This window comes from Zalophus californianus, chromosome 9 (genome assembly GCF_009762305.2).
Source record: "Zalophus californianus isolate mZalCal1 chromosome 9, mZalCal1.pri.v2, whole genome shotgun sequence".
Taxonomy (NCBI): domain Eukaryota; kingdom Metazoa; phylum Chordata; class Mammalia; order Carnivora; family Otariidae; genus Zalophus; species Zalophus californianus.
Window position 1 is genome coordinate 64,449,032 of NC_045603.1, and position 23,895 is coordinate 64,472,926.

General features: G+C 56.6%; 3 protein-coding genes across 4 annotated transcripts in view; 2 read left to right on the top strand and 1 right to left on the bottom strand.

Annotated features, from left to right (window-relative positions):
- Nucleotides 1-1,119: 1,119 nt before the first annotated feature.
- Nucleotides 1,120-3,933, top strand: DDN (dendrin). The gene is made up of 2 exons (XM_027593490.2): nucleotides 1,120-1,329; nucleotides 1,749-3,933. The coding sequence occupies exons 1-2, from the start codon at nucleotides 1,121-1,123 to the stop codon at nucleotides 3,658-3,660; spliced, it is 2,121 nt and encodes a 706-aa protein (XP_027449291.1). The 5' UTR covers nucleotide 1,120; the 3' UTR covers nucleotides 3,661-3,933.
- WNT10B (Wnt family member 10B) overlaps nucleotides 1,211-23,895 on the top strand; it is a 31,043-nt gene continuing 8,358 nt past the window's right edge. Inside the window, exon 1 of one of the 2 annotated variants that reach the window (XM_027593491.1) lies at nucleotides 1,211-1,329. The gene's annotated coding sequence lies outside the window, so the exon portion shown is untranslated. The remainder of the gene's footprint in view (nucleotides 1,330-23,895) is intronic. The other variant, XM_027593492.1, reaches the window with a different exon arrangement.
- On the bottom strand, nucleotides 15,983-19,012 carry WNT1 (Wnt family member 1). The gene is made up of 4 exons (XM_027593493.1): nucleotides 18,909-19,012; nucleotides 17,933-18,186; nucleotides 16,971-17,236; nucleotides 15,983-16,471 (listed from the first exon to the last, which is right to left on the bottom strand). Exons 1-4 carry the CDS (start codon nucleotides 19,010-19,012, stop codon nucleotides 15,983-15,985), a joined length of 1,113 nt encoding a protein of 370 aa, XP_027449294.1.

Sequence of the window (23,895 nt, forward strand, 5' to 3'; positions counted from 1 at the left end):
AGCGGAAAAGGTGAGCATCTTGAGCACCACTTCAGGTGGGGGCTAAGTGAGCTAGGCATTGTGATAGCGGTGATGATGGGGAGCTCTACGCTAGGAAATGGGGGCCACTTTTATCATTTCATTTGGTAGGGGATGGTTTTCCAAGGGAGCACACCATTCCTCCTCCATCCGTTCTGAAAGGGTGCAAATGCATAAGCACCTTAGTCTGTCCTCCATAAGGCTGAGCAGAGCTGTGTGGGCACAGAACAGTATGACCCCCAAATCCTGGCTTCTGGATTGGGGGAGAGAGCCTGCTGCGGGGAGAAGGCTCCATAGGTGCCCAAGGACAAACATCTAGAATGGGAGCGTGGGACAGTTCAGATAGCCAAGACAGACTCCTGTGTCCTACCGGCAGCCCTGGGCTGCAACACTGAGAGGGTAAGGAGTTAAAGGTGTGGGGGTCACCCTTTCTGAGCTTGGGGGAGGCAGCTCTCCCCCAGAGTCACATAAAAGCTGCGAGAAAGCCACCGCCTCCTCCCTCCACTGCATGGAAGCTGGTTACTCATCCCTGCACCCGAACAGCCACTGCCGCTAAAAATAGACCCCCTGCACCCCAACCCCATGGAAACCAGCAGAGAGTGGCAGGCAGAGACCTTGAGTTCCATTCCCATCACCTCCTGAAGTCCGAGGCAGGAAGTCAGTGGCAGAACCCTGGTGATGGGGCACCCCGACAAGCAGAAGAGTGAAGGGTTAAAACGACAGGAAGGTTGAAGAAATGGGGGTGGGGGAAGGGCACTGTCAGCTTGGCAAAAATAAGTCCCCTGCCCACTCGCGCAGGTCCCATCAGGCTTGGGGGACATGAGCAGTGGGAAGGGGCGCCCAAACCCGGGCCCCAGGGGGCGGCCGTGCACATGGGGGAGGTAGCAGCGCGGTGCCGTCCGCGCCGCACCGTGTCACATGCGCGCGCGCGCACACACACACACACACACACACACACACACACAGGCACACACGTGTGCCCGGGTATATATAGTCCCCAGTCTCTGGGCCCGTCGCTCTGCAGTGGGCGCCGGCTCCTCGGGCTGGGAGGGGGCTCTCGGGGCGGGTGGGAGGGTGGGGGGCCGGGGTGGGGTGGGGCAGGATGCTGGATGGCCAGCTGTTCTCCGAGGGGCCCGACAGCCCCCGGGAGCCCCAGGATGAGGAGTCTGGCAGCTGCCTCTGGGTGCAGAAATCCAAGCTGCTGGTGATCGAAGTGAAGACTATTTCCTGTCATTATAGTCGCCGCGCCCCTCCTCGACAGCCCATGGACTTCCAAGCCAGCCACTGGGCCCGAGGGCCCCAGAGCCGCACGTGAGTGAAGGAGGGGTGACGGGTGACGGGAAGAGAGCGGTGGGGCGGGGAGTGGGGTCCGGACCTCCCTGCAGGCACCAGCCAGTGCTGCTGGCCCCCTTTCTCTTCCCCACGCCTCCCCCTACCCCATCCCGAGGGCTGGGGGCCTGACTCTTCCCGCATTGTTTTGGGGGGCAGGAGTGGGTGTGAGAAAGGGCAGGAGGTGAGATGGGGCAGACGCTGTTAAAGTGTGCATGGAGAGATGGTGAGGAGTCCGGCTTCGACTTCGGCCCTAACATATACGCACGTGCACACGGGCACACACTCACACACACCCCTCCACACGGCTGCCCCAAATGGACTCCAGTGCTCCCAGCTCCCCGGACCTCGGCTCCCTTCCCCCACAAACTGCTCACCTGGGTTCCTGCTCATTGTCCCAGGTGTGGGCCGCGCCCGGGATCCCCTGAGCCGCCGCCCCGCCGTCCCTGGGCCTCCAGGGTGCTGCAGGAGGCGACCAACTGGCGGGCGGGGCCCCCGGCCGAGGCCCGAGCCCGGGAGCAAGAGAAAAGGAAAGCGGCATCGCAGGAGCGGGAGGCCAAGGAGACCGAGCGAAAAAGGCGCAAGGCTGGTGGGGCCCGAAGGAGCCCCCCCGGTCGGCCCCGCCCGGAACCTCGGAACGCCCCTCGGGTGGCCCAGCCTGTAGGGCCCCCAGCTCCCTCACGACCCGAGCGCCTGGGGCCGGCGGGGCGACCGCCCCGTCCATCCGCGCAGCCGCAGAGCGACCCAGGGGCCGCGTGGGCGGGGCCCTGGGGAGGTAGGCGGCCAGGGCCCCCCAGCTACGAGGCTCACCTGCTGCTGAGAGGCGCAGCCGGGACAGCCCTGCGACGACGCTGGGACCGCCCGCCACCCTACGTGGCTCCACCTTCTTACGAAGGCCCCCACAGGACCTTGGGGTCTAAGCGAGGCCGCGAGCCCTCCCAGGCGCCAGCCTCAGCAGCCTCTGCTCCGACTCCGGCCAGGACAGAGGGAGGGTGCACAAAGAAGAGGCTGGATCCTCGGATCTACCGGGACGTCCTCGGGGCTTGGGGTCTCCGACAGGGGCGGGGTCTCTTGGGGGGATCCCCAGGCTGTGGAACAGCCGGGCCGAGGCTGGAGTCCCGCAAGGGGGCCGCGGAGAAAAGCCTGGGGCTGGCCACTGCTGGCCTGAATAGTGGAAGCGACGGCCATCCCCGAGCCAAAGCTGCTGGGAGCCCAGGCACGGAGACAGCTCCTGCGGGGTTGGCCACAGCGACTCCCAGCCCCCCGCGTCCCGCTCCCAGGTCCAGGCCCCATCTCAAGGGCTCCGGGGAAGGGAAAGAAAATAGGGAACAGGGCTGGCTCCCCAAATGCTGGATTCCCTCCCTTAAAAAGCAGCCGCCCCGACATAGCCAGACCCTCCCCAGACCCTGGGCTCCAGGAGGCACGGGATGGAGAGAGTCCCTAGGTCATAGAGAGGGGGCCGGACCTGAGACCTCGGAGGGTTGGAAGGGGACCCGCCGCGCCCACACCCTGCCCCGCAGTTCCCGCGGCCGTGCTCGGGGAGAAGGCGTCTTTGTCATTGACGCCACGTGCGTGGTGATACGGTCACAGTATGTTCCAACCCCTCGAACCCAGCATGTACAGCTTTTGCCCGATGGGGTGCCGCGCGTCGTGGGGGATGCCCCTAATCAACCGAAGCCCGACAAGGAGGAGGGCGAGGGAGCCGCGGCCTTTCCCCCTCCTTGGCAAAAACTGCTCTTGAGCAGTCGCCTTTCACACCAGTTCGTTGGGGGGCGCGGGTTCGAAGCTGAGGGCGGGAAGCCAGCGGACTCCTCCTTGGAGGAGCGCGCCTCCCGCATCCTGGGGCTCCCGGTTGGCGAAGTAAACCTTCAGGACGCCCCCACGCAGCCAGGTAGCCCAGAGCGCTCAGCCTCAGGCCCAGCGGCTTCAGGAGGCACGGTCAGTGCCGAGGGCTCGCAGCAAGTGGCGGCGGTCCCACGGCGCGCGGCCAGGGGCTGGGCGCGGACCCCAGGGCCCTACGCCGGGGCCCTGCGGGAAGCCGTATCCCGCATCCGCCGTCACACCGCCCCAGACTCGGACTCGGACGAAGCTGCGGAGCTCAGCGTCCATAGCGGCTCTTCTGATGGAAGCGACACAGAAGCCTCGGGCGCCTCCTGGCGAAATGAGCCGCCCCGGCCCGGGGAAGGCGGGAAGACAGCCGAGCTGAGCGACAGTATCCAAGAGATTCTAGATGTCATCAGCCGAACGGAGGAGGCCCTCTTCCGGACGAGGGACACTAAGGGGATCCCACAGGGAAATAGGGAGCGGCAGTGACAGGCCCTTTCTTGTATTTGTGTTCCCCACTTTTCCATCCTTGGGCCCACTGGTCCTCTTTCTTCCTCACAGACTTCCTTGTACCCCCTTACCCAGAGTCGTTCCCATACTTGAAATAGAAGCCATCCAAATGAAAGGAAAGGGAACATATGCCAATTCGTGATTTCTTTCTTTTTCTTTCTTTCTTCCTCCCTCCCTCCCTCGTTTCTTTCTTTCTTTCTTTCTTTCTTTCTTTCTTTCTTTCTTTCTTTCTTTCTTTCTTTCTTTCTTTCTTTCTTTCTTTCTTTCTTTCTTTCTTTCTTTCTTTCTTTCTTTCTTTCTTTCTCTTTCTTTCTTTCTTTCTTTCTTTCTTTCTTTCTTTCTTTCTTTCTATCTTTCTTTCTTTCTTTCTTTCTTTCTTTCTCTCTTTCTTTTCTTTCTTTTCTCATGACAGGTGAGGATAAGCAGTAGACTTTAATGCCTGCTCCATTCAGGGCACTGGGGTAAGGTCTTCAGTGGGGGCAGATGCACTCGGTGTGGAGCAGAGCAGATGGCCTAGCCAGGATCAGGCAGGAAGGCAGGGATGTTATAGTCATAGGGCAACTTTAGGGCAGGATCTTGGGGCTTGGAGGGAGAAAGTGATGGAGAGTCTTCTGACTGAGGTGACCAGATGACGTAGAGGCCCTTGGCAGAAGAGGAAGGGATCCAGATACAACCAGCAAAACAGGAAGAGGGCTCACTTTGGTGTCACATGCCTTGGGATAAGTTCATCCCTGATGCTTTGGATCCTTGGGGGCGGCTTTTATCTCACCCTCTCTTCCACAGGCCAAGAAAGAGAATTGGGAATAAATGAACAGAGTCTGAGGGTCCCTCAGATGGCTTCATTGTCACCTGCACTCATTCTCAATATTCAAGAGACTGTCCAGGGTTTGCAGAAGATCTGAGCAAATGGGTACAGGCTTCTATCCCAGTCTCTTAGGTTTGGGTGAGGGCTCCTCAAGGCAGAGGAGGATGGTGGCCTTGTCACTGTCCCTGGCCTGTGGTGGTCCGAGCTGGGGAGGGAAGGCAGCCAGTGAATCAGCTTGGGACCTCCTTAGGCCTCCCCCCTTCTCTTCCTCCCCAGTGTTCCTTAGTGATGCTCTGAATCGTTACCACGATTTCCCACCCCGGTGGTATCACTCATCTGAAAGAACCCTGAACATTTCTTGCATCTCTGCCTCTTCCAGAAACCTTGGCCAGGGAAGGAAGAGGGAGGTTGGTCCCAAAAAGCCTGTTAAGCGTGGGGTGTGATACTCGCTGTAGCCACTACGGGGCGCGCGCAGGTCGCGATTTTCCCCGGTAGCTAATTCCCGAGTCCCCCCTTCCCCGGGCACAACTAGTTAACCAGTTGATACCCAGATACTGCGCGCGGGTCCCCCGTCTTGCCACCTCCAGCCGTGCGAGGTCGGGGACAGGCCTCTGGCCTTCTAGACCTCTGGAAGCGCGCGGAGCCCCTCTTTGTTACTCACCCACGCCAACCGGCTTGGGACCCAGACACTGAAGTCTTTTTTCTCTCTGATCTTGGACAGTTCTGTCTCTACTTACTAGCCATGTGAATCTGGCCAAATCACTTCACCTCCCTGAGCCTCAGTTTCCTCATCTGTCAAATGGGGGTTTATAAACACCTACCTCGCAGGGTTGTTGTGAGGATTTTATGCGATAATGTATGTAAAGCGCCTTGCACAGTGCCTGGCACACAGTAGGCGCTCAATAAATCTAAGCTTCCCTTTGTCCAATCTTGGCATCTTTTTCCTTTCACCGGCCCAGTCCCTCCCGTGTCCCTCCCCCTAGGGCTCCACTGTTTCTTCCCGCTCGGTGGGGGGCTGGGGGGACTCCTTTCTTTGATGGAAACTCCCGGCTCACCCCTGTCACCCCCAGTAGGACTCTTCCTTCCTTGCCCCCCACCCCACCCCCGCTGACTCTTCCCACTGCCCCGGCGCACTCCCCCCACCCCCCATTCCGGGCAAGGGCTGAGTCAGCCTGGGTAAATTTAGCCGCCGACACGGCGGGCGCGGGGGCTTCGCCCAGACTCAGTCGCAAAGTCCTGGGTGGCCCAAAGTCCTGGGCAGCCCGCCTCTGCCCCCATCCCTACCGAGTCACTCCAACTCCCGCTCAGCATTCAGAGCCCCAGCCCCGTTCTCAAGCCACTTATGATTTTGGTCTTCAGTTATCTTGATGTCACTCCCTACCCTCATCCGGAGAGATCAGACAAGTCAGGACGGGTAGGAGAGAGCCGGACAGTTTGGGAGGTCGATGGGCTGGACCTTGCACTGGGGCAGGCTGACCTTGGTTCAGTGTGTGTGTGTGTGGGGGGGGGTGTCTCTTTGGGCTTCTGAACCTGAGGGGAGAGCATTGATCAAAATTACACTGGAGAGTCCAACCCAGAACCTGCCTGGGACCCACAATGTCAGGTTTCAAGTTAGCTCTTGCTGGAGGAAGTAAAGGAATTGAGGTTCACCTTAGGCAGAGATCAAAGTTTCCTGAGGTCTGCCTACCTTCCACCTGCAAGTCTAACTACTGCTGATTCTAACTACTGAGCATTTACTGAGCACCTGAGAGGAAGCAGGCCTGAGCTGGGCTCCAGGAAAGACATGAGTAAGGCCTGCCTGCAATGGGATGAAGACGAACACGCACCAATAATGATAGTAGTAAGCAGTGAGTGGTATTATAAGGAGTCAAACAGGGAGATTGTATGGATTTTGTGAGATCAGGAAAGGCTCCCTGAAGGAGGTGGCATCTGAGATAGAATTTGGGTAAAGGAGCTCCAAGTAGAGGAAAGAGCAAAAATAGTCGTATGGATTGAGGGAAGCCGAGTATGTGTTGGAAATTACCAAACGGTCTGGTTAGACTGGAGTTGAGGGTACATTCTCAGGAGTGAAAACTGAGGACAGGCTGGGGCGAGCCTGGCCCCCTCGGGAGTGTGTGCCTTGGACCTCTGGGCTTGAGAAGAGAACAGACTTGAGGACAGGAGGAAGACAGAGGAAGGCGAGAGCAGTGGTGAGAACAACTGCCTGGATTTTGCTATAGCCCAGGGGCTCCAGGCTCTCAGGTTGGGAGAAGAGGTGAGCTATATGGGTAGTGGAGGGGCCGGCCCTGTGGAGGGAGACCCCACCACACAGCTAAAGACTCTGTGAAGTGGAACACTCAGGAGCTGAGTTTCTAAGAGTTCACCCACACTACTATCATTACCGGAAAAATAGGGTAGCATTGTGTTTAGAGCATGGACTCTGGGGCCTGACAGCATGGGTTTAGATCTTGCCTCTACCTCACACTAGCTGTGTGACCTTGGGCAAATTACTCAATCTCTCTGTGTCTTAGTGTCCTTAGTTATAAGATGGGGTTATGAATAGTGCTTTTTTCATAGGCTTGTTGGGAGGATTAAATGATTCAATATGAAAAGCACTTAGAACAATGTCTGGTACATAATAAGGGATATACAAGTGTTAAGCTCTGATTATTATTTCTCTCTAGAGCTATTTCATTAGTATTGGGAGCATGAAAACAGGAGGCGGAGGAAAGAAAGATTGGGGAAGAAGAACAACAGGCAGCTGAGGCCAGGTCAAGAGGAGAAGGGAGCCCTGGGGTGGAGACACAGTCCCTTGAATGGGTGGAGGGTGTACAGGGAGGATTTGGGCAGTTAGGGTGCCAGGCAACACACCCTGCTTCTCCAGGACTTCCTTCATCTTTGCCTAAGGGTGGAGGCAGCAGTGGCTGCTAAAGATCTGGGGAGAAAGGGACAGAGAGAGGGGAGGGGTGACTGCAGGTCTGGGGCGAGCCCTTGGTGAGCCATATCTCAGACTGGCCCTGCATGGCACTGTGGGTGGGAGGCTGGAGGCTCCCTGCTGTGAAAATGACTTCTAAATCTGGCTGTGTCTGCCAGCCGGCCAGCCTCAAGACGGAGGCCACAACCACCCCCAACCCAGGGACAGCCTCCCAGGTCAGGTGTAGGGAGACCAGACGCAGTAGGGCGTGGTCAGGATGGGGCAGCATCTCTCAGGTTAGCACAGGCCGCTACCCTCCCAACAGCCAGGTTCTTCCCAGTGAAACCCTTCTCTGTCCCAAATGGACCCTGCCCCCAAATGGGGCCGGGTTAATATGGCTTCAGAGGGCCTAAGGGCCCCCTCTCCTTTTGGACTCTCATGAGAGCCCTGGGACTTCCCTAGATCAGCCACAAATGGCCAACAGAGAACCAGGCCATAATTCTGGGACTTCAGGGGATTCGGGGTGAGGAGTGTGTATATGGGGTGTGAGGAGGAGAGAACCAGGAGAGATGGCTAGACATGAATACGCAGGGAGGGGGCAAAGTGTGTCTGTAGAGAAGGGTGAGCATTCCCTCAGTTACTCATCCGGTCACTCCTTCATTAAACTTGTATGCCAGGCCCCAGGGACACACAAGAGACTCAGACAGGGCTCCTATTTTCAGGGAGCTTCCAATCCAGGGTGTGTGTGAGACAGGGGAAGGGATATGGGAGAGGAAACCCACAAAATCATTACAGTGCAGGCTGTACAACATAATATATGTTAATGAAGGCATTCCTGAGGATCTAGGCAAGCATGTAAGAAGGAGCAGTTCCCCAACTGTGAGTTACTTCTGGGGAGTAGGAGATGAGTCACTGAGGGTGCATTCGTCGTGAAGGAAGGCTCAGTCTGGATATTGTCCCCTTGCCTGCATGCCTTGCTTGGCATGGAGTGGGCTTCCTCCCTTGAAGCCCCTGACACTACATAGCTTTTGATGAGTCCTTTTAAAGAAGAATTGCTTCATCCACCCGTCCATCCATCCATTCATGCCTCCATCCTTTTGTTCATCCATGCATGCATCCACCCATCTATATATCCCACCCATCCCTTTATCCATCCATCTACCAACCCCTCTGTCATCCATCCATCCATCCATCCATCCATTTATCCATCCATTTGTTCATCCACTTATTCATCCATCCATCCAACCATCCATCCATCCATCTCTTTCTTCTCTTAATGATGACATATGATGTGCCTAGCTCAGTGCCACAAGGAATGCCAAGATGAACAAAACACGGAGCCCATGTCCTCAGGAAGGTAGAAGCCTAGTAAGAGGATAAGTAACTTATGCAGATAACCTTCCACGGGACAGCCAGTATGGGCTGTTAACCAAAGCCCTGCCAAGAAGCTGCTTCAGGAGGCAAGGCCACTTCACCAAGGGAAATTAGAAGAGCTTAATGGAGGGAGGGACATTCCAGATGGGTTTCAGTAGGGGGAGATGGGGAAGAGGCGCATTCCAGGGTGTGGGCAAAGGTAGAGAGGTGGGAAAGCACAAAGCCTTCACAGGGAACAGAGGCCCTGGGAAATGCAGAGGTGCGGGATCCTGGAATGATGTGTGTGAGCCAAATCATGAAGCGTCTCTGAAAAGCAAGGATAAAAGTTTGAGCTTTAGTGAAAGGAATTGAGGAAGAGGGGAGGGGCAGAAAGTTTTTGAGCTCCTAATGTCCCCGTTGCCTCCTCAACACCTATATCATTGTTTTCTCTACTGCCTGATTATGACCTTTGTTGGTCTTGTTAGGCTGTGGAATCCCCTGCTGGACCATGAGCTACTCAAGGGTAGTGCCTTTGGTTTAGCTCTGTATCCCCTACAAGCTCAGCCTGGAGCAGGCTCTCAGCAAATGCTAGCAGAAGGTAGGAACAAGTGGTAAAACTGTGTAACAGGAACACTGGCACAGGAACTCAGCCTCAGATATACAGGAGGAGAGGGGGCTGCAGCCTGGTGTTCCCACCCCCCAGCATAGGGAAGAACCCTGCTTTCTTTGCCAGTCTCTCCAGGAGCTCTTCCAAGAGGCACCACAAGGTGGCGCTGTTCCAACAGTAGCTCCTCATCCTGCCAAGGTCCTTAAAATGTTTGCAGTTGGAGGAGTGCCCATCCAAGAACTGTCCCCGGATGGTCTAGACACTTCCTTCCAGCAAGTGCTGAGACAGAATAAAAAGGCTAAGTGCAGCTATGGAAAAGAAGAGCCAAGAGCCCCCCAACTCCAATGTAAGAACTGGCCTCATCTATCCATCCATTCGCCGGACAGTACCTACTATGTGTCAGGTACAGTGTTAGGCTCTTGGAAAAACAACAGTGACCAAGACATAGTCCCTGTCCTCAAAGAGCTCAGTTAAAGTCCTAATCAAAAACCAAATCTTCTTTTGCTAGCTTTCTCTCTCTTTTACACACACATACACACACAGATGCACACACACACACACATACCTGTTCCCAAGGCCAATCCCCTTGACCTGGGAAGCCATCTCCATGTGAAATCTACACTTTGGCACTGCCCACCCCCTCCAAATCTACGTTTCTCCCTAAGGTTGCTGCATGGCCACATAGATGTTCCTTAGATGTTCCTTCCTGGGATGACTCCTCTTGCCTTATTCAAGCTCCCTGACCAGCCCTTTCCTAGTCTCTCTCCCAACCTCTCCCATCATACCCACAGCCATGGCACCAGCTCTGGAGGCTAGGGACCTCCTGAGAATATGCCTGGTATGGATTAGGGCCTCCCAATATTCTACAACTCTGGAGGCTACAGGAACATGAAGGTGGATCCACAGAAAGGCCCTATGAGACCCTAGTGTCACCAGCCCAGAGATGAGGAGTTGGAGAGTCCAGAAAACCAAAATCTCAGAAACATGCCCCTGTATGGCCTGGGGGCTCTGCCAGACAAACCTGTCTCCAGACAGACTGCCTTCCTTTTCTCATCTACTTTGGGGTGACCAGGCTTCTCCCTAGCTCCAATTCCATAGTGGTGGCTGTGGGAGACACTGGTTGGGAGGTGAAGCATTGTGGGACATTGTCCACTTTCCCAACATGCTCTAGGGCCCAACTCAGCCCTTGGCGGGTTTGGGAGAAGAGAGGAGGGAGGGTTGGTGCTGAGAGTGGGAGCCAGGCCCATCGAGGTCCCGGGAGTGAATGCGGCATTGTTGGCCAGGCCAGAGTCACAGATAATTACCTCAATTAGTGACAATGGGAGAGTAATAAATACAGGCTTAGTGTCTCCTACCCCACCAGGGCTCCGAAGATTAATCCAGGCTGACGGGCGGGCCCTGAAAGGCGTGATGGACAATTCATTAAACTCCCCAAATGCCGCACAACCTGGGCGTGAAGGCTGAGTTAGCCCCCTGGGGGCTGCGCCTTTGTCCTGATTGTGTGTCTCCGCCGCAGCCGAGCCGGGCAGCCCCCAGAGAGCGGGGAGGTGAGTGGGGCTCCCCCAGCCCGGCCAGGCGGCGGGAGGATTAGGCCTCGGTCCGGCCCTGGTTGCCCTGGCACACCAGCCCGGCCGGGCTGGAATGTCCGTGGGGGGGAGCAGGCCGAGCGGAGGGGCGGGGCCGACAAGGTGGGGTAAGGGGGGCACACAAAACCGGGGGCAGGAGGAGTTAATTAGACGCCAGCCGAGGAGGGCGAGGGGCCACAATAGGGCCGAGGGGCCGCCAGGGACGGCCCCTTCACTTCCGAGGATTAATAGGGAGGAGGGAGCGGGGAGGGGGTCAGCCTTGGGGGAGGAGAGCTGGAAGCTTCCCAGGGTGGCACTGCCCCCTTTTGCCCAGCTTGGCACCTACTTGGCAAGTGGCTGGGAAGCAGGAGGCTCTGGCAGCCTGGGCAGGTGCCCCCAGGATCCCACAGAGTGGCTCTTTCTTCCTGGCATGGTGCCCGCATTGGGAGATGGCTGGGCAGGGAGGAGAAAAAGGACCGTCATTTACCGGGGCACTAGTGGGAGCAGGAATGTTTGAGGGCCCTGGTTCTCAACATCCCCCACCTCCGCCAACCCGCCCTGAGGCAGAACCAGGAGCCTGGAGCTTTCCCCTTCCTGGTGAGCCTGCCAGGTTCAAGCCCCGAAGTCCATAGGGAAGGCCGGCGCTGATGTGAACCCATGGGAGGGAGTCAGGGCCACCGTGTGTGCACACACGTATGCGTGCGGACACTTGTGTGTGCAGGTGTGCTTAGGCACACGGCCTGGGGCTCAGCAGGCCCCCAGCAAATGCCTGTTGAATGGCTTTGCTGAGACTAAGCGAGTGTGAGAAAGAGAAGTGGTGCTGAGCTGCGCTGTGAGCCAGGGTGGCGTTGGGCCCTCTCCTTCTGAGGTCCCTGCCGAGGCTGGCCGGGGAGGGATGGAACCCCACCTCTGGGCAGATGAGCCAATGTCCAGGAGAAACGAAGTGGTGGTGGTTCCTTCCCTTTGAAAAGGGCAAAAAAAAAAAAAAAAAAAAAAAGTGCAGTAGCCTCTTGGAAGCCCCACTTCCTCCTGGGCCCCAGGAGCAGGGCAGCCCTGGCCCCTCCCTAGGAGCCACCCCACCCTATCCCCTCCCGGGGAATGACAAGGGAGCGAGTTGGCGGCAGTTCCCCGGGCATATTTATAACCTGCTGCTCGCTCACCAGCGTCTGCTTTTAGCCCAGACGGGGGAGGGGGCAGGGGGGTGGTCTGTCTCATGCTGGGCGCCCCGGCTGGGTGTGGAAAGAGTGAGTAAGGGTGAGTGGTGGGCAGCTCTGTATGGATATTCCTGCTCACACCACAGCCAAACAGCTTATTTTCTCCTCATTTTGTTATTTTTCTCCCTCTGGCCTGGAGAGGAGGACTGAGCCAGCCTGAGGTGGGGGGGGGTGCCTAGACCCTGGGGTATTTGCAGCCCCACTGACAGGGTTTTTCCAGGGTGCGTGTGGCAGGGTGTGTGTGGTGCCGGCTCGCTGACCCCCTGGGGACTGTGCAGGTCTGCCATCTCGGTCCTCTCAGCTTTTCCGCTCCCCCCAGGATATTTCAGGACTAGTGCCTCCCTCACTCGCTGAGGCCACCCGTATGTCCGGGGTCCCTGACAGCCTCAGGTCCCCCTGGCTGTGTGGCACCTGGCACCTGAAGCTCAGAGGTGGGCAGAAGGATAACCTGGGCAGATGGGGCAGAGCTGGGGCATCAGGTCCATTCCTGCCAGCACTATCCTATGGCGACCTCTCTAGGCACAGCCCTCCGTGACGATGGCCCAGGTGATCAGAACATCAAAAGAATTAGCTTGGGGCGCCCGGGTGGCTCAGTCAGTTAAGCCCCTGCCTTTGGCTCAGGTCGTGATCCCAGGGTCCTGGGATGGAGCTGGTGTTGGGCTCCCTGCTCAGGAGGAAGCCTGCCTCTCTCTCTCTCTCCCTTTACTCCTCCTCCCTGCTCAGGCTCTCTTTCTCTCTCTCTCTCTCAAATAAATAAATAAATAAACTTTTAAAAAAATTAGCTTCTATGTAATGCTTGTAGATCCTATCCCCGTTTGCTTGTCCCACCCCCCTTTTATCTTAGTGCATGGCCCCTCAAGGGCCCAGCCTTATTCTGCACTTCCCTACCCACTGTGAAGTCCCAGCCCCTGGAACTGAAGGGCCTCCATGCAGCGGGCTTGAGCATGGGAGTCTGTCCTTAAACCTCATGGGTGTGCCGACGGCTTTACACTTCACTGAGCCTTCACTTCGCTCCGCTATTACTCTGACAATATGTTTTGATGTGCTTGATTCCCTGGCCACACCGTAAACTCCTCCAAGTGGGCACTGGCTCATACAGCCCTGTACCCCCAGCGTTTGGCATATGCCTGGTGCAGAAGAGGTGTCTGCAAATGTTCAAATGACCCGCGTTTTCATATATGTGATCTCATCTGAACCTCATCACTTTCCGGAAGAAGATTCAGTACTGACAACCATCCCTGTTTAATAGACAAGGTAACTGAGGTTGAGAAAACAACAGATTTGGTAGAAGTCTAACTAAGGCCAGAACAGGATTCATTGCTCCCCTTTACCCTTCCTCCAGCTCCTATGTGTCAGTTCGACTCAGAGGCCCTAGCTTCTGGGCCTGAAAACTGATACCAGTTCCAGCTCTTGGGATTAGGAGTTAGGTGAGAGTGACTGGGGACAATGGCCAACCCCTCAGCTCCCCAACCGCTGCTTCTCCCCAACCCTGGGCATTGTCCAGCAGGGCCCGAGGCTCCTCTCCTGTCTCTGGCAGCCCATTAACTTCTTGCTTTCGTAGCTGGGGATCTAATAATTCATTGGATTATAGACTGGATATTCTCTGCAGGGGGTTCTTTACTGGAAACCCAAGGCTTATGAGGTGTCTTCTACTCTGGATCAATAAGTTTTCTATTCCTCCCCCTCCACTGCCCATCAGAGCTGAGCTGGTGCTGGCTTGGCAGACGGAGAAAAAGGGAAAGGGATGTCCGTTGCAGGGTTGAGCAGCTCCTGGCTCCACTCCCCTACCCCCACACATACCCCAAAGGCCAACAGGGGTCAGAGTTCACATATCCAGGGAGAGGTGGGAGGCAGCAACAACAGTAAAAGAGTCCTGGGGAGAGTGGGAAATTCTCCAGTCGTCTGGGATCAGTTGTTGCCCTTGGGGGGTGGGGTGCTTCATAGCTCCCCCTGCCCTTTAGGTCCTCGCCTGGGGGAAAGTGTTAGGATTAGGGATAGGCATTAGAGCTTAGGAAGGGGTTAGTGTTTGTCTGAAGTTAGGGTTAAGGCTAAGGTTAGACCTAGACCTAGGGAAGGGGAGAGGATTAGGGTTAGATATCCATAGGTTTAGGGTGTGGGCAGGATTAGTAGTCCTGCCCACTCCGGTGAGTGTGCGCACGGAGGTATCTGTGTTATTAGTAACAGTCCTCTTTCAGGCTCTTTACGGGAATGGCTAACTTAATGGTTGAGTTATGGACCACACTTGGTTTCCTTTTGGTTACATCAGTTTAAGCCCTAGCCTCTGTTTGGATTCTGGCCCTCCAGCTCCCTTCTGCTCCCCAACCATCATCCCTGAGATTTTGGGTCCAGGACTAGAGCCCATCATGTTACCTGGATCCTCCCGAGCCCAAGTTTGGGAGCTGGGGTCCTAATAAGGTGTTTCCTTCTCTTGGGGAGGGAAGTGCCTTCCCCACTGCCCCATGCTCTACAGCATCACCTTTTCTGCTTGGATTTCTCTTTCTTCTTTGGTTTCTTCTCACAACACGGTCATGGCTATCACTCAGTTGTGGCTATTTTCACAACTCCAGATGGGAAAGGCAGGCTCAGAGCTTGTTTGTCTGTTTGTTTAATACCCATTTAGCAAGGGAAGAAACTGAGGCAGTTTGGACTTGCCCGATATCACACAGCCAGTTGGTGTTCGAATAGGAAGAAGAATCCTGCAGGGTCTCTTGGCTCCTGACTAGGTTCTTTTGGAGACCTGGATCCCCAGTAGCCTCATTAAGGTCATCCAAGGGTCAGAATCTCAGGGTGCTCCTGCAGGGCCAGGACACCAGTACCCCAACAACATATTCTATTTGTTTAAGAGCAGTAAGCAATGGTGTGTTCTGGATTCAAGGAAAAGCCACCAAGTCATTGATAAAAATAGAGATTTTATTCTGCAGAGGAAGATACTACGTTGGTGGGGGCGAGGAGCCACTAATAGCCACAATGGAAGGAAATACTGATTCCGGTAGGCAAGAGCATCTTTGAGAAATTGGAGAGAGGAGAAGAGGGATCAAAAAAGGCTGGAGAGCAAAAGGAGAGAAGGGAGAGGGGTTGGGGTGAGTGGGATGGGGTAGAAGTGGTCTCTGCAAGCCAGGCTGGAACCCAGCACAATAAATAGTTTTATTTACAACAACCAAACTCGTGGCTTTGTATCCACGATTCAGTGCAAATTATTTACACACTGATGAGGAGGCAGGACAGGAAGGGGTAGGAGGTGCCCGAGGGAGGCATGGCTCACAGCTGTTCAGTGGCTCCATGACAGAGGCTGGGAGAATGGGGGTATTTCGGCTGGGTCCCCCAACCTCATTTTCCACATCACCACAGCTGCCCTTTCACCCTGGCACCTCCTGGTTCGGCTGTAGGTGGGGAGGAGAAAGGCCCCGATGCCCAGGTGTGTGTTCAGGGTCTGCGCCCTTGGCAGGAGAATGGGAAGGGCACGAGCGGACCTGGAGAAAGACTGAGGATAAAGGAGAGGGAGAGAGGCAAGGAGGTCACCGGCGCGGTGGAGGAGGCCGAGCCACACGGTCAGCCGCTGACCCCCACGGGGGAGGGAATGAATCCTTCTCTCACCTCGGGGCCAAGCAGGGGGCAGTGCAACAAGGGGTCTCCCGGGACAGGGAGGGAGGTAGGTCCGGGGCAGGTCCGTCAGGATGGCAAGAGGGTTTGTGCCGGCCCAGGCAAGTGGTGTCAGGAGTCCCCAGGCAGGAGGAGGTGGGAGAAATGATGGCGTACGCAGGAATCCCGGGGAGTGTGGCTGGAGGGGCCGGGTGGGGGCGTGTGCGGGACTGTTTGGAGGTGCGCGAGAGGAGAGCGCTCCCCGGCGCGAGTCCGCGCGGGCTTTCACAGACACTCGTGCAGTACGCGCGTGTGCGTGCAGTTGCGGCAGCTGACATGGCAGCACCAGTGGAAGGTGCAGTTGCAGCGCTCGGTGACGCGCTGTGTGCGCGTGCGGTGGCCGCGGCCACAGCAGAGCAGCTCGCAGCCGTCCAGCGCGGGCGACGAGCTGTTGCAGGCGCGCCCCGCCGTGCCGGCTGTCCCCAGGCGTCCGCTGTACGTGCAGAAATTGGGCGATTTCTCAAAGTAGACGAGGTCGTGGGGGGAGGGCGGCTTGTGCGCGGGGTCTTCGGGCTCCAGGCGCAGCAGTTCTGCCCGCGAGGCGCGGTTGCTGCCGCGGTTGCCGTAGAGGACGCGCGAGGCGCCGTCGAATCGGTCGCGCAGCACGTCGCCCACGGCGCGCAGCGTGGGCAGCCGCATCCAGCACGTGCGCACCGTGCACGAGCCCGACATCCCGTGGCACTTGCACTCCTGGCGCATCTCGGAGAACACGGTCTGGGAGGAAGGCGGGGGGAGGGAAGGAAGGGTGTCCCAGGGTGGTCACAGCCAGAGCCACCATCCCAGATACCGCCCCCTCCCGGACCCTGCCAGGACCTCCGCAAAGGCGGAAGGGAAGAAGGGGAAGGGAGGCGTGAAATGTCGCGCAGAGATTTGGACACCAGGCACAACTCTGCTCCACGCCGGACAGTGGCCCCGGCCTCCAAGCCTCATTTTTTTTTTTCAGTGATTACAACGGAGGGGCTGTAGGCAATACATTCCACGGGTTGCATGACTCCTAACCTCTCCAGTTCTCCCCGCCCTCCACCACTCTCTTCCATTCTCTGCCTTCCCTTCCAAACCTCCACCACCCTCTGGACGTCCTCTCCTGGTTCCCTGCCCCGACGCCTGGCCTCATCACCGTCCGTTACTGCCCAGATTCGAGGTCAGCCCCTGCTCGGGGCCTCGGAGATCCCTGCCACTCCGCTTCCAGGCAGAGCCCCCGAAGCGCGCTCACCGTGCGGCCCGCCTCGTTGTTGTGGAGGTTCATGAGGAAGCGCAGGTCCCGCCCCTTCTCCCCGGAGTCCACAAACTCCCTGCCGAAGAGGCGGCCGAAGTCGATGTTGTCGCTGCAGCCCCCCCAGTGCCAATCGGGGCCCCCAGGACCTCGCCGCCTGTAGTCGCACGTGCAGGACTCGATGGAGCCCTCTGAGCAGGAGCGTGCCACTGAATGCGTAACCCCGGCGGAGGTGATGGCGAAGATAAATGCAGTTTCTCGACAGCCTGTGAGGGAAGGGAGCGGGGATGAGCGAGGAGGTAACGCGGGGGTGCGGCCAGCCTCCTCTGTGGAGGGTTCGGGACCCTTGAGTCCGGTGCCCCGACTCCGCCTTTGGAGTCCTGGGAGCCAGGCGGCCGGCTGTGCTGGGAAGCTGGTCTCCTAGAGAAAGCACGTGTGTGGGCACGCAACCCTGTCCACGCTTGTCATCACGCGCTCCCGAGACTCAGAGCGCACTTGGCTCCTCAGTGGAAGTGGGGCAAGCTCCAGAGAGAGAAACCGAAAAGAGGGGAGCGGAAGAACTCTACACTGTCAAAATCTCTCCGCAGCCCAAACTTTCGGCCCGTGTCGGCGATGGGAGCCTTGCTGGGCTTGGAGGCGAGACACTCTCGCAGAGATCCGCTTCCCGGGCGCCTTTGAGAGGGGCCGGGAAAGCGGTGGCCAGCCAGCGTCCACGACCTAGGACTCGCTTTTGCTCAGGCAGTGGCGCAGAAAAGCTAAGCTCCGCGCCCAAGGTGCACGGCTTGAAAACGCCTGGTAGAACGAGTCTGGCCCAGAGCTGGCGCTGGGCGTGAAGCTCTTGGCGGGTTGATCATGTAACCCTGCGGGCGCCGGGGACATCTTCCCTGCGCTCGCCCGCCCCTGCCCTGCGGGTGACCCTGCGTTGCCCTGGTCCTGGAAACGTCGCTTTCCTGGGTACCCACCTCGGTTGACGATCTTGCCGAAGAGGTGGGGCCCCGAAGCCGTGGGACAGTTCCAGCGGCGGTTGCGGAACTGCCACTTGCACTCTCGCACCGCGCTCTGCAGCCCCCCGCTCACGCTGTGCAGGATCCCCGGGTTCTGGCGGATCAACCTCCGCTGTTTGCGGCTCAGCAGCTGAAGACTGGGCTCGAGCACCAGTTGTAGACTCTTGGAGTCGGTCAGCAGGTTCGTGGAGGAGGCTACGTTCACGATGCCCCTGGTGAGATGCATGATAGGAGATCAAGCTCTGGAATGGGGACCTGCACCCTTATCAAAAAGGTCGTGTCTACCCCGCCCTCTTCCTGGGGCTATTTGCCTGAGAGAGCCGCAGGAGATCAGAAATGAGGTAAAGACTCGGCGCTCCCTGGCTCAGTAGTTTGAAAGGAACGGGCGCCCAGAGTTTTGTGCAGGGCCACTCGGGGCCCTGGGTCTGGGGACTGGACAGGGGAGGCATGGGAAACCTGAAGGCCAGATGTCCACCTTGGCTCTGAGAGACTGCTTCCGGGCAGCCTGGGCGAGGAAATCCTGGCCTGGAGTCCATGCCCACCCAAGGCGTGAAATGCATAGGAGTCCCACCCTCTTCTTGCCTCCTTTCTGAGCGCTGGCCTGGCCCTTCGCTTGCGGAGGCAGGGAAACCTGTGGTGTGGCTACCACCGTGAGGCTGCGTTTGGGGCTCACGGACGAAGGGCGGTGCTAGATGGGAGTGGGCTCCCTGCCTGGAGTATCGTGGGCCGCCGCGGGCGGACCATTCACCCCACCTCATCAGAACTAGATTCTCTGGAGCACCTCCGCTCCAGAGCGCCCCTCGGTGTCTCGCAGCAAGTCAGTGCGGTGGAGGGAGCCTGTCTGCGCACGGATCCCAGAGCGTGGGAGCTGGCTGGGGCTGGCCCCTGGCTCTGCGCCCCGGCACCAGTGGCGACCCCGCACCAGCTCACTTACCACCATCGGCCACTGCTGTTGGCGGCCAGGGCTGCGGGCAGGGCGGCCAGCGCCAGCAACAGCGTAGCAGAAACCCAGCCGGGCAGCAGCGCCCAGTGCCCCATGGCCTGCCCGGCCTCGCCTGCTCTGTGCTGAAGTTGGGGCGGCTTTGGCTGCTGCCCGCGACGGTGGGACGGGATGCGGCGGTGGAGGCAGTGGCGAGAGTTCGCAGTCTGGCTCTAACAGCCCTGGGGGCGGGCGGCGGGCAGCATGGCTCGCGGTCCCAGCTGGTGGGCTGAGGCAGCCACGGCGGGCGGCACCGCCTCTTATAGTTGCGGCGCTGGCTGAAGTGACGATAGGAGGCTGCCCCGCCGGGCCGCACTGTGGCACCAGGGCGCACCGGTCAGGGGCGCAGACAATGGGCAGCGAGCGGGGCCGTGGCTCCCGCCCGTCTGAGGCGAGAGCTGACGGGCTGGCCGTCGGGGCTCACCCCCGCCCCCTGCCCGGTGGCTCCCGCCTCCGGGCCTGCACTGGCCGCCGACCCCTCCCCTTGGGACGCCCTCCCACGCGCGCCCGCCTCACTCCTCCTCGCGTCCGGAGCCCGTCGCGGACCAGCGTCCGCCAGGGGGCGCGGCGATAGTGTGCTACGTGGAGAGTCGGCCAGGAGCCCGGCCGCCTCGCCACCACCGGCCGTGGGGCTGTCCCCTCGACGTCAGCCCGGGCCTCCGCTGGCGTCCCCTCTCTCCCCACTCCTGAGTAGAGGAAGGCAAGGAAAGCTGTCGTTCTGGGCGGCGACTCCGGGGAGACTCCTCCTTCCCAGGAAACCCCCCCCCCCCCGACGGCTGGACAGGGAGGGATAAGCGGGAGTCTGAGGGTGCGGGTGGGGTCGTGAAATCCTGGGGGTGGGGGGGGTTGGGGGTGAGTTCACCAAACAGAGCCTGCCGTGGAGAGAAACCAACCAGGGACAGCAGCAGTCTGTGGGCTGGAAGGCATGCACAAGTGACTGTGTGTGTGTGTGTGTGTGTGTGTGTGTAAGTGGGACAATGCAAATGCGAATGCATATGCGAATGTGTGAGTGTGTCGAGAGGGTGTACACCCATGTGCGTCCTCATGTAGGGAAACTCCGTGTTTGGAGGAGGGATGTTAGGAACGTTTCCAAAGAATCTTGGAATTTAGCTCAGGTCAGAAGGGATCAATCGAGTCATCTTGTCACAGCCACCACCTGGAACAGTGCATCATCGATGTGTGGGGAAGGAGGTGGTAGCTACCGTCAGGAAAGACCCAGATGATTGACTGAGGGATAGAGTGTCTGGAACTGTGTGTGGAGATGGGTGGATGAGTATGTGTGCGTGGGGAGATTAAATATGCATATATGTGTCACACTCGCCGTGTATACCTTGTGTCATCCTATGGTGCGTCACCCCGTGGCATGTGTCAACCCGTGCGCGTCACTAGGGGAGGGGCCTGAGCCGGCAACCTAGGCAGCATCAAGATGGACAAGGCCTGGAATGGCTGAGTCTCTGCGGATTAGGCTCAGGAAGGGCAGTGGAGTAGATGCCAGGTGTGTGTCCGTGTGCAGGAGGGAGGGCTGGGAAGAGAAGAGCTGCTTGCTGAACTGAACCCAGAATAGAGAACTTGTGCCTCCACGCGTCTGTTTCTTTTTGGATTTTTCTGTTGAGTTTCTGTCTTCCTCCAAAACTCTGGCTCTTTCTACTCTTACACATTGAGATACCCAAATGCTTGCAAGCATCTCCTCCATTGTACACTTTTCTGTTTTCTCCCAGGGACTCCAACTCAGCTTCAAGGCTACCCTTGGCCTCCTATTGAGGATGTAGCTGCTGTTCCCTCTGTGGGGCATAGGGAGCACTGCCAGCCTGCTTATCATGCCCTCCCAGCCCACACAGATGGCCCCTGGAAGGAGGGAAGATCTCCTCCTTCATGTCTCTCCTCTCTCTCACTTCACAGAGGAAAAGGTAGATTAAGAAGTTGTCCAAGGTCCACACAGCTAATAAATGGGGGCACTTGGCTGGCTCAACCAGTAGAGCATGTGACTCTTGATTTTGGGATTGTAAGTCAGAGCCCGACGTTGGGTGTAGACATAGAAAATGAATAAATGGGGGGGCGCTTGGGTGGCTCAGTCGGTTAAGCATCGGACTCTTGGTTTCGGCTCAGGTCATGATCTCAGGGTCCTGAGATCGTGCCCTGTGTCGGCTCCATGTGCAGTGGGGAGTCTGCTTCTCCTCCTCTCTTCCCTCTCCCTCTGCCTCTCTCCCTGAGTGCATGCTCTCTCTCTAAAATAAATAAATAAATAATCTTTTTTTTAAATGAATAAATGGTAGAGCCAGATTAAAACTCAGATCGTTTTGTCTCAAAGCCCATGTTCTTTCCACCTTACGAGCTGTTTCTGAGTGTGCAGCAATAGCAAGCTTTGGGCCCGTCTCAAAATTGACAGATAAATAAAAATGATCTTTAGGATCTTTCTGTCTCCCTTTTGGATCTTCTCTTTTTCATCTCCCCCTCCTTCAGGGTACTTTCTAACTGAGTATGTACCCAGGTCTGATCTTGAAGAGTTCCAAGCCTCGGAAATAACCAGGTATCCCCTTCAAGGCAGGGAAATCACTCTAAGGAGTACATGTCTGATGAGTTTAAATAATCTTCCTGGAGCACTTCCCTTTTAAGTGAGATGTTGATTAACCCAAATGAAGCCTGAGGGAGGTTATTTTTGAGGGCAACATCCTTCCCAGGCCTATTGCCCCATCCACTCTACCTGGTCCCTCCAAGGCTTTGACCCTGAGGGAAAAAGTGTACTGGCCCAGCACCCTCCCCAGGTCCAAAAGCCAGTAACCTCTCCAGAGGGCACCCAGTAGAGATGGCTCAAGTAAATAGACAATGATGGGCAGCTTGTCTGGGTCATGTCTTTTGGCCTATGGATTGATAAAACTCCATGGAGGCTGGAGATGCACTGGAAGACAGGAAGCCCTGTCTGTGGCCAGTGGTGACAAGCAGAGGTGGAAAGAAAGAAAAGAAGGAGCGAGTATCCTTTATTCCACCATTCCACCCACCAGGAGTAGTGGGGAAGAGCGGGAGGGGAGGTCTCTAATTCTGGGTCACACGGTGCGTGCTCTGGCCGAAATTTCTATTTAGATCAAATCATCACTCTGGGGGCGCCTGGGTGGCTCAGTCGGTTAGGCGTCTGCCTTTGGCTTGGTTCATGGTCTCAGGGTCCTGGGATGGAGTCCCGGGTTGGGCTCCCTGGTTAGCAGGGAGTCTGCTTGTGGCTCTGCTCCTCCCCCAACTTGTTCTCTCTCTCTCTCTCTCCCCGTCAAACAAATAAATAAAATCTTTAAAAAAAAATCATCACTCTGTCTGTTGTCCTCTGTTTCTTTCCTGCATCTTCAGTTTACCTCTGTACCAGATCATACCCATCCACATGCAAAATGCTGTAATATTTCCCATCTAAAACCGCCAAAGCGTCATTTGACTCCACATTACCTCCCAAGATTGTCCCGTTTCTCTGCTCTCTTTTACAGCAAAGCTCAAGAGGATTGCTTTAATCACTAGCACCAATTTCTTTTCTTTATTCTCTCTTTCCATCCTGATCACATCTTTGAACCTGCTATACCTCCTTATCAAAATCATCCATGACCTCTTGGTTGCTCTATGGTCAGTGCTTGGTTCTCATCCTAATCAACCTCCAAGGAACAGCAGCCAGAATTGAACGCTTTCTCCTTCTTGAAATACTTCCTCACTTGGGTTCTAGAACACCATTCCTACCTCACTAGCTGCTCACCTTCTCAGGCTTCTTATCTGGTTCCACCCTGTGTACCAATTTCTAAGCTTCAGAGTGTACCCCGATTCAAGCTGGACTTTCTTCTCAGTCTACACTCACTCTCTTGGTGAACTATCCAGTCTCATGCTCCCTAATTTATACCTCTGGCCCTGAACTCTGCACTTGCACATCTAACACTTGAATAAGCTAAAAATGTACCTGTTCAAAACTCGAACACATGATTCTTCCCCCTCCTAACCTGCTCTTTCTTTGGTCACCCCATCTCGGGAAGTGGCACCTCCATCCTTTCAGTTGCTCAGGACAAGAGTCTTAGGGTCATCCTTGATCCATCTGTTCTCTTGTACTCCGTGTCGAGTCCGTCAACAAATCCTGTCCTTCTGTCTTTAAAATATATGCAGACTCGGACCCATGCTCACCCCGCCGCTGCTACATCATTGGTCAGAGCCACCACCCCCTCTCTCTTGGATTACTGCACTAGCCTCCTGGTAGCTCTCCTCGCTCCTACCTTTGCCCCCCACAGTCTCTTCTCTACCCAGCAGCCAGAGCCATGCTTTCTAAAACCGAAGGCAGATCATTTCATTCCTCTGCTCAGAATTTTCCAAGGATTCCCCATCTCACTCAAGGAAAAAGGCGAAATCTTTACAGTGGCCTACATGACCCTATATGATCTGACCCTGCTCCTTCCTTGTCCCCGTCCCCCAACTTCACTGTCTACCACTCTCTCCCCTGTGGGTTCCTCCCTTTGGTCACACTGGCCAACTTGCTGATTCCCTGAACATACCAAGCAAGTTCCTGTCTCGGGATCCTTGCACCTGCTTTTCTGTGTTCTGGAATGTCCTTCCTCAGATATCTCCATGGGCTTGTTCCCTCACTTTCTTTTTCATCCCCCTATATAAGATGGAATTCTGCTACCTAGCTCCTTTACCTTCCTGTATTTTTCTATCACTTTTTTAAAAACAGTTCTTTTTTTAATATTTTATTTATTTATTCATGAGAGACGGAGAGAGAGAAGGAGAGAGAGAGAGAGAGAGAGAAGCAGAGGGAGAAGCAGGCTCCCAAGGAGCCTGGAGCCTGATGCGGGACTCGATCCCAGGACCCTGGGATCATGACCTGAGCCGAAGGCAGACGCTTAACCATCTGAGCCACCCAGGCGCCCTTTTTCTATCACTTTTGACCACGGATAACTTTAAAGGCTCGAAGTAGAAAATCAGTAGCAAA

Coding starts and splice junctions, on each gene's coding strand:
- WNT1 (XM_027593493.1), bottom strand. CDS start 19,012: ATGGGGCACTGGGCGCTGCTGCCCGGCTGGGTTTCTGCTACGCTGTTG. Junction 18,187..18,908: donor AACAGCAGTGGCCGATGGTG/GTAAGTGAGCTG, acceptor GCATCTCACCAG/GGGCATCGTGAACGTAGCCT. Junction 17,237..17,932: donor CGGCAAGATCGTCAACCGAG/GTGGGTACCCAG, acceptor CTTCCCTCACAG/GCTGTCGAGAAACTGCATTT.
- DDN (XM_027593490.2), top strand. CDS start 1,121: ATGCTGGATGGCCAGCTGTTCTCCGAGGGGCCCGACAGCCCCCGGGAG. Junction 1,330..1,748: donor CGAGGGCCCCAGAGCCGCAC/GTGAGTGAAGGA, acceptor TCATTGTCCCAG/GTGTGGGCCGCGCCCGGGAT.